Genomic DNA, 17030 nt, shown 5'->3' on the forward strand with positions numbered 1-17030 from the left:
CATGGCTCGGACTCGGGCTCAGCCCCTGAAGACGGTGAACTCCGCTCCGCCCGTCCCAGGGCTCGGACTTGGGCTCAGCCCCTGAAGACGACGAACTCCGCTTCGCCCGACCCTAGGGCTCGGACTCAGCCCTGGCCTCCGCCGATGGTCTCCGCCTCGCCCGACCCAGGGGCTCGGACTCGACCTCGGCCACGGAAGACAGATTCGACCTCAACCTCGGAGGAGCCTCCACATCGCCCAACCTAGGGCGCGGACCGACCACGTCAACAGGAGGCGCCATCATTACCCTACCCCAAGCTGACTCAGGCTACCGGGAACAAGACCAGCGTCCCATCTGGCTCGCTCCGCCAGACAAGTAATGATGGCGCCCCGCACGCTCTATGACGACGGCGGCTCTCAACCCCCTTACGGAAGCAAGAGGACGTCAGCAAGGACTCGATAGCTCCGACAGCTGTCCTTCCGCCAGGCTCCAGCGCTCCTCCGACGGCCACGACACCACACGAACCAGGTGCCAAAACCTCTCCGGCCTCCACGATGGCGTGTACTTAGGGCGCTAGCTCTCCTCCGCTAGACACGTAGCACTCTGCTACACCCCCATTGTACACCTGGATCCTCTCCTTACGCCTATAAAAGGAAGGACCAGGGCCCTCTTACAGAGGGTTGGCCGCGCGGGGACGAGGACGGGACAGGCGCTCGCGTGAGGCCGCTCGCTCCCTCTCCCGCGTGGACGCTTGTAACCCCCTACTGCAAGCGCACCCGACCTGGGCGCGGGACGAACACGAAGGCCGCGGGATTTCCACCTCTCTCACGCCCGTCTCCGGCCGCCTTTTTCCCCCCTTCGCGCTTGGCCTCGCGCCGACCCATCTGGGCTGGGGCACGCGGCGACATTTCACTCGTCGGCCCAGGGACCCCCCGGTCTCGAAACGCCGACACGCGCCGAGTGTAGTAAGGCCATGTCCCGAACCTCTTCCAGCTGGTCCAATGAGTCTTCTCGGTTGGTCTGGTTGCTTCGGGTGTCGTATGTCCTCGTCTTCGGGGAGCCGTATTCTAAGTCTGTGGGCAAGATAGCCTCGGCCCCATAGACTAGAAAAAACGGCATGAAGCCCGTGGCTCGGCTCGGCGTCGTCCTCAGACTCCAGACCACCGAGGGGAGTTCCTTCATCCATCGCCTGCCGAACGTGTTGAGGTCGTTGTAGATCGTCGGCTTGAGTCCCTGTAGAATCATGCCTTTGGCACGCTCTACCTGCCCATTCGTCATGGGGTGAGCTACGGCGGCCCAGTCCACCCGGATGTGGTGGTCCTCGCAGAAGTCTAGGAACTTCCTGCCAGTGAACTAGGTGCCGTTGTCGGTGATGATGAAGTTTGGGACTCCAAAGCGATGGATGATGTTGGTGAAGAACGCCACCGCCTATTCGGACCTGATGCTGTTTAGGGGTCGGACCTCAATCCACTTGGAGAATTTGTCGATAGCGACCAGCAGGTGCGTGAAGCCCCCGGGTGCCTTCTGCAAGGGACCGACGAGGTCCAGACCCCACACAGCAAACGACCAGGTGATGGGTATTGTTTGCAAAGCCTGAGCGGGCAGGTGCATGTGCTTTGCGTAGAATTGACACCCTTGGCAGGTGCGTACAATCCTAGTGGCGTCGGCCACCGCGGTTGGCCTGTAAAAACCTTGTCGGAAGGCGTTTCCAACAAGGGCTCGAGGCACTGCGTGGTGACCGCAAGCCCCCGAGTGTATTTCTTGTAATAACTCCTGAACTTCGGCGATGGATATGCATCGCTGGAGGATGCCTGAGGGGCTGCGGTGGTAGAGCTCCTTTCCGTCACCCAGCAAGACGAACGACTTGGCGCGCCGCGCCAATCGCCGAGCCTCGGTTCTGTCGATGGGTAGCTCTCCTTAGTGGAGATACTGCAGGTACGGGGTCTGCTAGTTTCGATTAGGCAGGACCCCATTCCGCTCTTCCTCGACGCGCAGTGCCTCACCCTCGGGGGCCGAGGGTGCCTCGGGCTGAGCCGAAGGTTCCTCGGGCTGAGCCGAGGGCGCCTCGGGCAGGGCCGAGACCTTCTCGAGCTCGAGCGTGTCGTCGGTCTTGACCGAGGGTTGATGTAGGTCTCGGGAGAAGACGTCCAGAGGAACCGTCGTCCGCCCCGAGGCTATCTTAGCCAGCTCGTCCGCAGTCTCGTTGTATCGTCGAGCGATGTGGTTGAGCTCGAGCCCGTAGAACTTGTCCTCTAGGCGCCGAACCTCATCGCAGTAGGCTTCCATCTTCGGGTCGCGGCAATGGGAGTTCTTCATGACTTGGTCGATGACAAGCTGCGAGTCGCCCCGAGCGTAGAGGCGTTGGACCCCTAGCTCGATGGCGATGCGCAACCTGTTAACCAGAGCCTCGTACTTGGCCACGTTGTTGGACGCCAGGAAATGGAGGCTCAGCACATAGCGGAGGTGCTTCCCGAGGGGTGAGATGAAGAGCAGGCCCGCGCCCGCTCCTGTTTTCATCAACGACCCATCGAAAAACATGGTCCAGAGTTCCGGTTGGATCGGAGCTGCTGGAAGCTGGGTGTCGACCCATTCAGCCACAAAGTCCGCCAGGACTTGGGACTTGATGGCCTTCCGAGGGGCGAACGAGATTGTCTCGCCCATGATCTCCACCGCCCACTTTGCAATCCTACCCGAGGCCTCTCGGCACTGGATGATCTCCCCCAGGGGGAAGGATGACACCATAGTTACCGGATGAGACTTGAAGTAGTGTCGCAACTTTCGCCGTGTCAGAATTACCGCGTACAGTAGCTTCTGAATTTGCGGGTAGCGGATTTTGGTCTCGGACAGTACCTCACTGATGAAGTAGACCGACCTCTGGACGAGCAATGCATGCCCTTCTTCTTCTCTCTCGACTATGGTCGCGGCGCTGACCACCTGAGTGGTTGCGGCTACGTAGATCAAGAGGGCTTCTCCCGCAGCGGGGGGCACCAAGATGGGCGCGCTTGAAAGGAGCGCCTTTAAGTTCCCGAGGGCTTCCTCGGCCTCGAGGGTCCAAGTGAAGCGCTCGGCCTTCCTTAAGAGGCGGTACAGAGGTAGGTCTCTTTCGCCGAGGCGCGAGATGAAGCGGCTCAGAGCCGCAAGGCATCCCATGACCCTCTGTACTCCTTTCAAGTACTTGATGGGGCCCATGTTGGTGATGGCCGCGATTTTCTCCGGGTTGGCCTCGATGCCCCGCTCGGAGACGATGAACCCCACGAGCATGCCTCGGGGGACTCCGAAGACACACTTCTCGAGATTGAGTTTTACGCCTTTCACCTTGAGACACTTGATGTTGTTTCAAGGTCAGAGAGGAGGTTAGAGGCTTTCCTCGTCTTGACTACGATGTCATCAACGTAAGTCTCGACCGTTCAGCCAATGTGCTGTCCGAACACGTGGTTCATGCACCTTTGGTATGTCGCGCTTGCATTCCTTAAACCGAACGGCATAGTAACATAGGAGTACATGCCAAAGGGTGTGATGAAAGAAGTCACGAGCTGGTCGGACTCTTTCATCCTGATTTGGTGATACCCTGAGTAGGCATCAAGGAATGACAAGGTTTCGCACCCAGAAGTGGAATCCATGATTTGATCGATGCGAGGCAGAGGGTAGGGAACCTTCGTACATGCTTTGTTTAGACCACTGTAGTCTACACACATCCTCCATTTCCCACCCTTCTTTTTCACAAGCACAGGGTTGGCTAGCCATTCGGGATGGAATACCTCTTTGATGAACCCTGCAGCCATCAGCTTGTGGATCTCCTCGCCTATGGCTCTACGCTTTTCTTCGTCGAATCGGTGCAGAGGCTGCTTCACGGGTCGGGCTCCAGCTCGGATATCCAACGAGTGCTCGGCGACATCCCTCGGTATGCCAGGCATGTCCGAGGGACTCCACACAAAAACCTCGGCGTTTGCGCGGAGAAAGTCGACGAGCACTGCTTCCTATTTGGGGTCGAGCTCGGAGCCGATCCGGACGTGCTTGGAGGCGTCGTTGTTGGGGTCGAGAGGGACGGACTTAACCATCTTAGCTGGCTCGAAGTTGCCGGCGTGGCGCTTCGCATCTAGCACCTCCTTGGAGAGGCTCTCCAGCTCGGCGATGAGGGCCACGGATTCGGTGAGGGCCTCAGCGTACTCCACACACTCCACGTCGCATTCGTACGTGTGTCGGTATGTGGATCCGACGGTGATGACCCCATTGGGGCCCGACATCTTGAGCTTGAGGTAGGTGTAGTTGGGGACGGCCATGAACTTGGCGTAGCATGGTCTCCCTAGCACTGCGTGGTAGGTTCCTCGGAACCCGACCACCTCGAACGTGAGGGTTTCCTTTTGGAAGTTGGAGGGAGTCCCGAAGCAGACGGGCAGATCAAGTTGTGCAAGGGGCTAGACGCGCTTCCCGGGGATGATCCCGTGAAAGGGCGCCGCACCGGCCCGGATTGTGGACAAATCGATCTGCAAGAGCCCGAGGGTCTCGGCGTAGATGATGTTGAGGTTGCTGCCTCCGTCCATGAGGACCTTGGTAAGCTTGACGTTGCCGATGACGGGATCAACAACGAGCGGGTACTTTCCCGGGCTCGGCACGCGGTCGGGGTGGTCGCCTTGGTCGAAGGTGATGGGCTTGTTGGACCAGTCTAGGTAGACTGCCGCTGCCACCTTCACCGAGCAGACCTCCCGGCGCTCTTGCTTGCGGTGCCGAGCCGAGGCGTTCGCCACTTACCCACCGTAGATCATGAAGCAGTCATGGACCTCGGGGAACTCTTCTGCCTTGTGGCCCTCCTTCTTGTCGTTGTCGTGGGCTTTGCCACCTTCCACCGGTGGCCCGGCCTTGTGGAAGTAGCGCCAAAGCATGACGCACTCCTCAAGGGTGTGCTTGACGGGACCCTGATGATAGGGGCACGACTCCTTGAGCATCTTGTTGAACAGGTTGGCGCCTCCAGGGGGCTTCCGAGGGTTCCTGTGCTCGGCGGCGGTGACAAGGTCTGCGTCGGTGGCATCTCGTTACGCTTGCGACTTCTTCTTGCCCTTCTTCTTGGTGCCGTGCTGAGCGGACGCCTCGGGGACGTCTTACGGCTGGCGCCCCTGAGGCTGTTTGTCCTTCCGGAAGATGGCCTCGACTGCCTCCTGACCAGAGGCGAACTTGGTGGCGATGTCCATCAGCTCGCTCGCCCTGGTGGGAGTCTTGCGGCTCAGCTTGTTCACCAGGTCGCGGCAAGTGGTACCGGCGAGGAACGCGCCGATGACATCTGAGTCGGTGATGTTGGGCAGCTCGGTGCGCTGCTTCGAAAATCGCCGGATGTAGTCCCACAGGGATTCTCCTGGCTGCTGGCGGCAGCTTCGGAGATCCCAGGAGTTCCCAGGGCGCACGTATGTGCCCTGGAAGTTGCCAGCGAAGGCTTTGACCAGGTCGTCCCAGTTTGAGATCTGCGCAGGAGGCAGATGCTCCAGCCAGGCTCGGGCGGTGTCGGAGAGGAACAGGGGGAGGTTGCGGATGATGAGGTTGTCATCGTCCATTCCACCCAGCTGACAGGCCAGCCGGTAGTCCGCGAGCCACAGTTTCGGCCTTGTCTCCCCCGAGTACTTGGTGATGGCAGTCGGGGTTCGGAACCGGGTCGGGAACGGCGCCCGTCGTATGGCCCGGCTGAAAGCTTGCGGACCGGGTGGTTCGGGCGAGGGGCTCCGATCCTCCCCGTTGTCGTAGCGTCCTCCACGCCTGGGGTGGTAGCCTCAACGCACCTTATCGTCGAGGTGGGCTCGACGGTCGCGGCGGTGGTGCTCGTTGCCGAGGCGTCCCAGGGCCGCAGGCGCTGTGTCCTGCGTGTGCCCGGTGTGGACCGAGACCTCCCGCATGAATCGAGAAGTCGCGGCGCGATGCTCCGGGGGGTACCCTTGCCTTCGGGAGGCAGTGCTTTCGGCCCGTCGGACCGCGGCATTCTCCAGGAGATTCTTGAGCTCTCCTTGGATACGCTGCCCCTCGGTGGTGGATGGTTCCGGCATCGCTCGGAGTAGTATTGCTGCTGCAGCCAGGTTCTGGCCGACCCCACTGGAAGCTGGGGGCAGCCTTGCCCTGGCATCGTCGGCGATGCAGTGCTGCACGTCCTGGGCTAGATGACGCGCTTCTCCGGCCGGAGTTCGGCCTGCCCACTCCTGCCCGATGTTCTGCCGGAGCGGCACAAGTTGTCCTGCTTCCTCGTCGAGCCTGGCCTGCATCTCGCGGATTTGCTCGAGCTGTGCGTCCTGACCCCTCGCAGGGACTAGGACCACAGCTAGCTCCCGAAGGATGTCAACGCGAGGCGTAGGCCTAGGGGGATCACTGTTCTCCGACATACCAAGGTGGTTGCCTTCGTCGAGACCCCCTAGATCAACGTGGAAACATTCGCGACTTGGGCCACAGTCCTCGTCGCCGAGGCTGTGGCTACCATCGGAGCAATCGGAGAGGCAGTAGTCACATGCGGTCATGAAGTCCCACATGGCACTGGGGTTACCGAGCCCGGAGATATCCCAACCATAGTCGAGCTCGTCATCTTCCTCGGAACCCGGGGGCCCGTAGGTCGAGACGGCCGTCAGTCGGTCCCAGGTTGACCACATATGAAACCCCAGAAGGTTCGGATATGCCTTTATGAAAGCATCCACCGAAGCGGGGTCGCTTGGTGGGTCGAAGCTGAATCTAAAAGACACAGGATGAAAAACGGACGGTACCTCTTGATCCACGGATGGTGACGAAGTCGCGTCGGGGACGGACTGTGTGACACCCCAGGTGTCAATTTCGTGTTACGTCACGAGATTAATCCTAATCTCGGATGCTCAGTAAAAATTTCTCTTTCTCGCTCGCGTATGTCTCTGATTATCCAGATTATTCATTCACATTTCGCCGAATTCGGAATTATTCAATCTCATAGAAGGCCAATTTTGGAGCCTCACTACAGGAAACTGATTAAAGAACGTGGGTGACAAACCGTCGAACTTAATGTAATAAGCCGTCGAACTTATCGTAAGAACGTGGGTTTACCGACGAATATAGCCGACGACGATTTTTGGACGAACTTAGAGAAGTAAGTTCGACGGCCCCGACGAACTTAACATTAAGAACGTGGGTACCGTCGAACTTAACATTAAGAACGTGGGTACCGTTGAACTTAACATTAAGAACGTGCGTTTTTAAGTTCGACGGGGGTCGTCGAATTTTTTCCCATAAGTTCGACGGCACCCACGTTCTTACGGTTAAGTTCGACGGGGCCACGTGGCCGTCGAACTTATGTGTCCTGCGTGAGTCTACGAGGGCTGCACATTAAGTTCGACGGTACCCACGTTCTTAATGTTAAGAACGTGGGTACCCACGTTCTTAACCCTTTTCCAGAAAAAATATAAAAAATACAGAAATGAAAAATTAGACACACATAATATCACATGCAACACAGAATATCACATACAATACAGATTTCAAACACATGGATATATGTTCATATCACAAATTCACACAAGTCCAAATACATAAGTTCACCAATTCACATAAGTCCAAATACATAAATTCACAAATTCACACAAGTTCACATCCATAGTTCACATTTTTAGTTCACAAGTTCAAACATTAGCTCCATCGCTCTCGATCAAGACATAGATTGTTGTTCGTAGCTCCACCACTAGAATTGAGACATCTGTCCGCAAAGTCATCGTGAGGGGGAGGAGTCACTTGAAGAGAACCGGAATCCTATAAAATAAACCAAAATTCTCATAAATATACAACTGGCATTAAATCACATGTACACAAAGATATGGGAAAGCATGATAAACACAAAATGTGGCTTCCATATGGAGTAATTATGGCTGACCCCCTTGGGATATTCATATGGAGCTACCATATGGCACAATGGCCGATGATGAAATGAGGACGCTTAATGTTCCAACTCTGCAAACTAATGGTTTGCTTTTTTTTATGGGTCACTGTAACAACTAACAATATGTTTTCTCCAACAAGATCTCAACGACTGTTCAAGGGTTTTGATTCCATGCTTCATAAAAACATATACTAGTTACTTAATGTATTTGATATGTGCTATATTCACCGGATTCATTATAACTTTTAAAAATGATCCTTAACTCTTTAATCTATTCACTGTGTCTTTTTTTCAATTCATGCCTCTGTTGGCTAAGTTTTCTATTTCATTCTAAGCAGGTGGACACCATTATATTTGAACTTACTTTTTTCTCCTGGGTAGATGGCTGAATGAATTGTGCCCAAAATGTTGTCAGTTTGGCCCAGATCACACACAACAAGGCAATAAGAGCAGCGGGCTGAATGCAAATGCAACACAAGCGTGGCAGCAGAAAGAAGCTGGTGAAACCGCCCAACAGAGCTGAATGCATGCTGAAAGCCTGAAACCGTCTAGGGTGTTCATGTCTGGCTGCTTCTGCCATCTGTGTGTTCATGTCTGGCTACTTCTGCAAACTCTATCTTCGTGTGGAGCAAGCAGAAATCGATATCTACAAAGGGATCAAGCTTCTATGTGAGTAACAACAAGATTCAAACACAGCAGCTCTGCCTCACACGGGAGACTGAAACTGAAATAGAGTAAGCTAACCTGAGGTTACAGAGAAACTGAAACTGGTTCAGAGCTCAGACACCATCTGCAGAGTAAACTCCTAACTTACCTGCGGCGTTCGCCACATCAATCCTCTTGTACCCCTGCAATGGTAGCCTGCATCTCTATTCACTCTGCCCATTAACCCGTTCAGTATGGTCACAAGTGTTATCATGGGAGGACACTGAACTGCCACGGTACCTGCAACAGAAGATCCCTCAATCACTTGCCGACTGGTGGGTGGAAGCAGCGAGCAGCATGCCATAAGATCACTGCCACTCTTTCAATAGTCAGTATTGCTATCTACGTCATGTGAAATGTTTGGAAAGAAAGTGACTCAGATTTTCCAAGGGGAAAGCCTCTCGTCAAGACATGTTTCCATCAAGTCCAAGATTGAGAGTGGGCACATGAGTCGTTAACTTATTTATACCTTTGCAAACAGTGGCAGAGCTAGAATTTATTGGAAGTCTGGGCAACTTAAAAAGATTACATAATGTAAAAAAACATAAATATTCTACATGTATATTGCAAAGTACTTAAAAATTTGCTTGCATGTATATAATATGCTAATCTCATATAACACGAGGTAGTCTCATTTTCAGTCTTTATGCTATGACGTTGTGTTATTGTATTATTATCAAATGCTTTAAATAATTTCCACTTAATGTAACACTAACACAACACCAAGTGATCAAACCATTTATCTGTATGACTCGAAATACCTCTGAGCACCGTGATCTTGCATATGAAGCAGAAAAAAATTAATGATTCAAGCTAATTATCGCTTGGGTCGGCATTGACAACATTGCTATTATCGTGGAGATGAGCCAAATGAGATGACTGTTGATATTATCCTTGTTGTTTTCTGGCGCAAACAAAAGATGTGCATGAGTGTGGGTGGAGTCTGCTCTCGTACAACCCATATGAAAAGAAAATGAAGTTAGGCCATACAACCTTTGGCGGTGTAGAATCTGTTTGTAAGCATGGCATCCAGCAAGCAGCGGTAGCGGATACACATGACCATGCGACCAGATGAGAAATTATGGACGGCTGCCTAGAAAAAAAGAAAAAAATTACCTAGATATATAGGTTTTTGCTGGAGATTAAGCCCGGGCAACAGCCCACCCTGCCCGGGCCATAGCTCCGCCCATGTTTGCAAACACTTGTTTTCCAAAGTTGATGCACATATATGTAACCACTGCAGATTCTGAAAAAAAAAGGAACAGTTAGTTTCGACACCACTCAGACGGAAGCTATGCAATAACACGTTAATATTACTAAGCCTTTTGGGAGTGTGCCACATTTCTATCTAGTATACTGTTTTAGTGTACACAATCATGTATTGCGAGCATGCAAAATGACTATGTGTATACTGAGCTGAGAACAAGTAGGGATGAGAAGGAAAGGAAGAGTGAGATCTTGTGAACCAACAATATAGCAAAACAATGATGATATAACACGAGCACATGACATGTAATACGATTTTCTGAGGAAAAAAAAGGAGCCAGCATATAATCATGTACCAAGATCTAAGCTGTGCAATTTTCGCGCACATGCCAGAGAGAAACAGAAATGTCTCACCTGGCCATCCTTGTCTTCCTTAGAATATGATGCACTGATCTGAAGCCCCTAGTCTTCTAGCATTAAATTTTGAATATGTGAGACAAGGGGCCAATCCTCCCCCACTCCTTCCCTGCAACGCCTAAGCAGGTTGGGGTTGCCGCTTATATATAATTCCTCGAGAGCAGTAAGGCATTGTATGGAGTGAGGCAAAGAGGTAAGGCCAGGGCACTGTAGGAGGCTGAGTTTTTGAAGGGCAGAGAGTTCCCTTAGCCACTCCGGAAGCTAGGTCAGCGCGTCACAATAACTCAAGTCGAGAGTTCGAAGCGAGGTGAGGCGTTGCATGCTCTCAGGAAGGCAAGTCAGGGAAGGGAAATAAAATATGTCGAGGTGCTGGAGTGAGCAGAGTTCTCCTATTTGTTCAGGCAGCTGCTGGAGAGCAATGAGCTGTAGAGATTTCAGTTCCACAAGCCAATCAGGCAGCACACGAAGATTATTTTTGATGGTGGTTCAAGACTATCGAGCAAATGCAATTCAAACGAACTTGAATACCAAGCAGGCTGAACCTCCAAACTTGAATACCAATCCAACGACAATTTCCGGATGCCAATCTTTTTCTTCAAACAAAATTTGTTTGTGTCACTTGGATCTTTCACATAACTAATGTTTTTAATCTGCAGCTCACCATCCAACTTATCAAGATTTTCAAGCTCAGAGATCCTTGTGTGCTTAGTATTGTCTCCAATAACAAACAAGCTCAACTGTTGTAAATTTGGTCTCGATCCTGGTCTTGAAGGAACCCCAATTTAAGAAGGGAATCAGAGTAGCCAATTCCAACATCTTCTGCTTGTCGAGCTTGGTTTGTCGGGACAAAGCCATGAGCTATCCATTGAGAAATCAAATGACACCTGTTGATTACATAGCCTCTTGGAAATATAGAGCAGTGTAGAAAACAAGGCTTTAGATGATCCGGTAAATGAACAAAACTCAACCACAAGCATGCAAATACTCTATGTTCGTCATCCTGAACATCTAATAAATTACTATTGCATATGGACTGCCATTCTTCAATTCCTTTCATTCCATGGAGGACGCCTGCAATAACTTTAATTGCAAGGGGCACACCACCGCATTTCTCCACAATCTCTATCCCGGACCGTAGGAATTCAGGGTCCAGATCTTTCATGGCAATTCATTCAGGTGTGTGTGTGAGCAAACAGATAAGCGTGGTGACTGGTGAGGGTGGGGCACGCCGCAAGGATTCGCAAGCGGAGGCCAGTGCGGTGCTCACCGAGAAGAATATCTCCTCCGCCTTCTTGACGACGCGCTGGTACTGGTACTCTCCCCCGTACACCTCCGCAGCGGCGGAGCGAGATCTCGCAAGGCCCTGGATCGCCGCCTTGAGCTTGTACAGCGGGCCCTTCCCGCGCTTCCGCGAGTTGGCCTCAGCCGGGTCATCGTCGCCGTCGCCGGCCTCCTGCTTGAACGTGTGGCACCACAGCAAGGACGGCCGGTGAGCGGGCGAGGAGGAAGAGGAGGTGGGCGGCCGATGATCCAGAGAGCGGTGGCGCGGCGGCGGCGCGGCCTGCTCGTGAGAGAGAGAAGCGCTTGAGTGGGAATGAGAGAGGTGAGAGAGAGAGCCGCGCGTGGGATTGGATTTAGGTTTTCGGGATTAAGTTCGACGGTGTCCACATGTCCGACAAACTTAACTTAAGAACGTGGGTACCCATGTTCCTAACTCGTTAAGTTCGACGGTTTTAGCTAGGGCCCACGAACTTAACTTAAGAACGTCGATACCCACGTTCTTAACATAACCCATGAACTTAACTAATGTAAGAACTAAGTTCGCTGAATTCGGAATTATTCAATCTCATAGAAGGCCAATTTTGGAGCCTGTTAAAACTTTTAAGTCTCGGCACGAATGTGAACTCGATAATCCATCTCGAATTATAAATCTCATCTGAAGCTCATTTAATCAAACTCTCGACGGCTGTTATTTGATCTGAGCCCTAGTCTAATTCCTCGAACTTCGATCGATGTTCGACTATTTTATTCGGATCCGTACTTGCAAACGGAATACTCAGTATGTCGTCCTCTAATTAATTTTTACTCGACTCGGCCAAATATCTCATATCTGAACCGAACTCAAAACCCCGTATCGACTGCGATTTTAAAATGTCACGATCCGATTTCTCCGACTAAAAATCTGAAGCCGATCGGAAGTCTGAGAGAAACTTTTATTTCTAAAATAGTGCGCGAGGAATTATTTGAGAGCAAAATCAAATCCAACTCTCGGCCGAATTAATCGCTCAATTGTCCGTTCGCCGAAACTCTGATTCGCTCTGTTCTCTTTAGAGATGAAATCCGCAGGAACATTTTTATTCGGGAAAATAAATTAGCGCGGCCCAAGTACGTGTTTGGGCCAAATCCAGCCCGGCCCACTAGGCCCACTAAAGAACCCTAACCCTAGCCATTTTCTATAAATAGAGGTGCTCCTTCCTTGCTTGGCTTTTATTCACCTACACCCCTAGCCGCCACATTCTTTCTCCCTGCCTCCTTCTTCCTCACGGTGGCAGCTGGGAGCTCAGCTCTCCTCCCATGGAGCTCGGCACCTCCCGCAGCAAGGAATCCCCTGGCGTCCAGGTTCCCTGCAGCCGCCCTCCTCTCCGTTCATAGGCGCATGGAGCAGCAGCGGCTCCATCTCCCTGGCTTCTTCCCCCACGCGCAGCGAGGGGCCTTCTTCCCCAGCGCAGGGAGCTCGGCTCCTCCTCTCCTCCCATGGCCGTCGAGCTCCTGTCCATGGCGTCCTCTACCCTTCTTCCTCCCTGGCGCTCGCTCCCTGCAGGAGAACAGTCCGGCTCCTCATCCCCTCCCCCTTCTTCTTCCTTTGCCTTTCTTCTTCCCTGCTTCACGGCAGCAAGGCCACTAGCAGGCTCCCTGCTCCACGCGCCGCCCAGCCATGGCGTCGTGCTTCCTCCCATGGCGCAGGAGATGCCCCAGCGAGCTCCCTTCCCTTCCCCATGGCTCGAGCTCGAGTTTCCTCATGGCGCTGCCTCCCTGTCCATGGCGACGCAGCAGCTCCCTCCCATGGCGCCCCCTGCTCTTCCTCCTTGGCGCCCAGAATTTGCAGCAGCATCTCCCTCCCCCAAACTTCTCTTGCCATGGCCGATTCTTCCCTGCGCCCTACTCTCCCATGGAAATCCAGCAGGAGCTCCATTTCCTCCATGGTCGGCGCCCCGCGCAGCGCCTCTGCGCGACTCTCCCTCCCCAAACAGCGAGCCCGCTTCCTCGCTGCTCGTCGTGGTGCCCGCCGGCTGTTCGGCAAAATGCGCAGCAAGCCGCACGCTGCAGCAACCCTCCAGTTCATTCTCCACTTCCCCGTCGCGAGTCATCGCTCTCGTGTTTGCTGCGCAGCGAACAGCATGTCGGGATTCCCGCCGGGTGTTTGCTGTTTTGCGCAGCTCCGTTGTCGTCGTCGTTCACCCCGGTGAGACCGCGACGCTCCTTGTTCGATTCCGCATCGACATTATTTTCCTATGATTAATTATGTATGTGTGCTGCTTTGTTTTATTTTTGTGGAGGAGATAACCCCGTGTTTTGCGTGGAGAAGGCAAGCCGCTCGACGCTCGTCGATGTCGTAGCGATGCACAAATCGGAATCACCGTCGTCCTTGCAAACGCCGATTGGGTTTGTTTATGGTGAGCCATGTCGCTCTCGATTGACTTGATTAATAAATTATATAGATGTGGTTGAAATGTTTTGGCGGTAGGTCGTAATATGGTCGTGCTCATGATTTCGAGTTAGAGATTGGTGGTCGTCGATTCGTATAAATTGGTCGATGTGGTGCGTGTTTAAAAATTGTATTGGCATGGATTGAAGTTTGTGGCGAAAGAAAAAGGAAGTAGAAAAGAACTCGGATGTTTTTACGTTTCGATAGGAAGATGTGCGATGTGTTGTTTGATGCGAAGGATAGGTTTTACTAGTTTAAACGGTTAGTCTGCAGACTCGATCAGTAAAGCTAAAATTGATTATGCGATTAAGATGAGGTGACGACATGCCGTAGTGGTCGTCGCTTTCTCTATGTTTTCGAGTCGGATAAATACCATAGACAATTAATTGTTGATACCCAAAGATTGTTAGAAACAAGTAGTCGTGCTCTACCTATTGCGTCAAAGGAAATATGGTATGTTGATTAATTGGGAGTTAAGTGACCTAATATAGAAAAGTAGTTAAGAAAATTAATCGAATTACTTTTAGCTATATTTTAAGTTAAGATGTCTAAAATGGTGAAACTAGTTTTGTTGGTCTCATGGTGTTGTGATTGAGAAAAATATGAACTTGTGTATGAATTACTATTTTTTTCATGCTGTGTTAGCCAACTCTTGTTAAATAGAGGAATTCAATTGCGTTAAGTAATTGTTATATGTAGGTGTTTCCAGTACTTCAAGTGGTTGCAAGTTAATTAGTAGACTCTCTATGTGACGCTAGGTGTCTAGGTAGAATTCTGAAATTTATGGTGCCCCAAATTGTCGAGTTAGAGGTTTAATTCGATCAATGCCGATTAAGTGGTTGAAAATAACTAGTAAAGAAGTTGTAGATGTAAAACTGGAAACTAGTATGCATATGTCCTCATATGATGTTGTGGTACCTTGATGACATCAAAATGATCATGTGTTGCGAGAGGTAAAGAGTTTAGAATTAACTTATCGTCACATGCTAATTTACATTATTAAATTGTATCTTTCATGGAAACCAACTTACATAACATAAGCATGTGATAGTTGTGTTCGATAACCAAATCATTGCAATTTGGAAATGAGAATTTGTAGTAACTGTCCCTGATTGTGCTTGATGATTGAGTTAAGTGTTCTTGTGCTTGCAAGCTGAAAAATTCCTGCATGTATAGTTTTGGTTGTGCAATTAAGCTAGTAATACAAAATGGCATGGATAAAAATTAGTGAGTCTACTTGTTAGTCCTCAGTTGATTATTTTAACTCTAACAAATGGTAAAGTGTTAGAATAATTCAAGTCTCTAGAGCAAGGCAATTCTTGAATTATATAGAAGCTGAAATTTATTGATTGCTGTTTTGGACTGCACGCACTATTTTAGTTGTGCTGTATGTTTGATGAACCAAATTCTGTTTTCTATAGATATGTGCTATAGAAAAGTGATAGATAACTTTATTATCTTGCTGGTGTTAAAATTTGACAGCCATAGGTCTGACAGTTTAGGAGTTATGCTGTTCACAAATTCAGTAACTGAATCTGTCCAAATTATGTACAGATTTCAGAAACTGTATCGTTTGTTCAATTTAATGTTGCAATCTGTTCATGGTAGTTATAAGAAAGTTGTAGATGCTTTTCTGATCTTGCTTGTGTTAAAATTTCATAACCACAGGCCTGATAGTTTAAGAGTTATGAATTTTACAAACTGCTTGCTGTGTTCTGTCCACCGTCAGAACAGATTTCGAAAACTGTGTTGTTTGATTTAGTTAAACATTGAATCAATTCTTGGTGATTATAGAAGTTATGTAGTGCTTTTGCCAAGCTTTCCAAAAAGTCTTGGATCACTCTTTTTGGTGGTCTGAAGCTTAAGTTATGAATGTTTCAAATATGAAGAATGAATCTGTCCAGTTCTGGACAGCAAAGTCTTTTAGTGATGTTTATCCTTAGTTAAATATTGAATCACCTTGAGATGTTTATAAATAATATGTAGACAATCTTATTACCTTTCCAGAAAATCTAGAATCATTTTGGTTGGATGTCTGAATCTTCAGTTGTGAATTTTTAAGTTGCAAATCTGAATCTGTCCAAATCTGGACAGAGCTGCTGTGTTTGCATAATTCGACCTTGCTAAGTGTTTAATCATGTTGTGAAGACAATACCAAAGTCGTAGAGCACTTTTCAAGCTTTCCAGAAAGTCTTAATTTGCTATTTTTGGGTTAAAATTTGAAAAGTTATGATTAAAACAAGTAGCTGTTGTGTTGCTGTCCCAAAAATCTGCGAGTGCGCATTTGATGGTCTAGTTCACCCTTTTTGCTAAAATTGCTTGGTTAGCACCTAATTAATGTAGAGTTGCCATGACTAAGCTTAATATTGCGTGTGTGTCATGTTTTATATGTTCCTTTCTCTAGTGATTGCGATATAGGAGTTCCGTAGTTATTGATGCCTATGTCGTATTTGAGCTTACGTTGTCTTGGTTGGACTTGTGTGGTCGGTGATGCTGTTGCGCGATCAATAGGAGAACTAATGAAAAGTCGTATCCAAATAAACAAAATGCGCGTACTTGTGATGTCGTAGTGTGTTGCGTAAATAAATAAATTATTGTTGCCTTTTCAATGGTGTTAATGTTGAACGCCGATAACGTACGAATAGCTAGCGCTTGCGTATAGTCGTTGCAGTGTCTTACTAATTAATGTTTAGTACGCCACTGTGTCTTTGTATATCTTGTGCTACTTTTATGCTACTTTCAGTATATTCATACATATGCATCTTGCATCTCATTTAGGACAGAGAGATGACGATCGTGCAAGTGATGTGGTGCCAACCACAAGATGCAGTTGGTGGACGACCTGAAGAATGATGGACTTGACCAGTGGATGCTCGCCAAGCGAGTGCCACCCCAGCAAACACAATCTAAGTGTTAAATTAAAGGCAAGCCCCGATTTTATGCATAACCTGTTATTTATGTTATTTTACTATACTTAATGATTGTAGGATTGATTGTGCACTTAAGTGTAGGAGTTGTTTGAAACCCTAGTTGCATGATCTCAAGAATCCTATTGAGATGAATACTAGCATGCTAAGTCGAGTAGCTGCTTTATTAATTAGGATCTCGGTAGAAGTCGAGTGATTTTCCTAGCACTCGCGCGAGGTCAGGAA

At 49.9% G+C, this 17030-nt stretch overlaps 1 protein-coding gene across 1 annotated transcript; it reads left to right on the plus strand.

Annotated features, from left to right (window-relative positions):
• Nucleotides 1-12687: 12687 nt before the first annotated feature.
• Nucleotides 12688-14009, plus strand: LOC118473095 (MAPK-interacting and spindle-stabilizing protein-like). The gene is made up of 2 exons (XM_035961666.1): nt 12688-13635; nt 13730-14009. Exons 1-2 carry the CDS (start codon nt 12927-12929, stop codon nt 13873-13875), a joined length of 855 nt encoding a protein of 284 aa, XP_035817559.1. The 5' UTR covers nt 12688-12926; the 3' UTR covers nt 13876-14009.
• The last annotated feature ends 3021 nt before the right edge of the window (nt 14010-17030 follow it).

This window comes from Zea mays, chromosome 8 (genome assembly GCF_902167145.1).
Source record: "Zea mays cultivar B73 chromosome 8, Zm-B73-REFERENCE-NAM-5.0, whole genome shotgun sequence".
NCBI lineage: Eukaryota > Viridiplantae > Streptophyta > Magnoliopsida > Poales > Poaceae > Zea > Zea mays.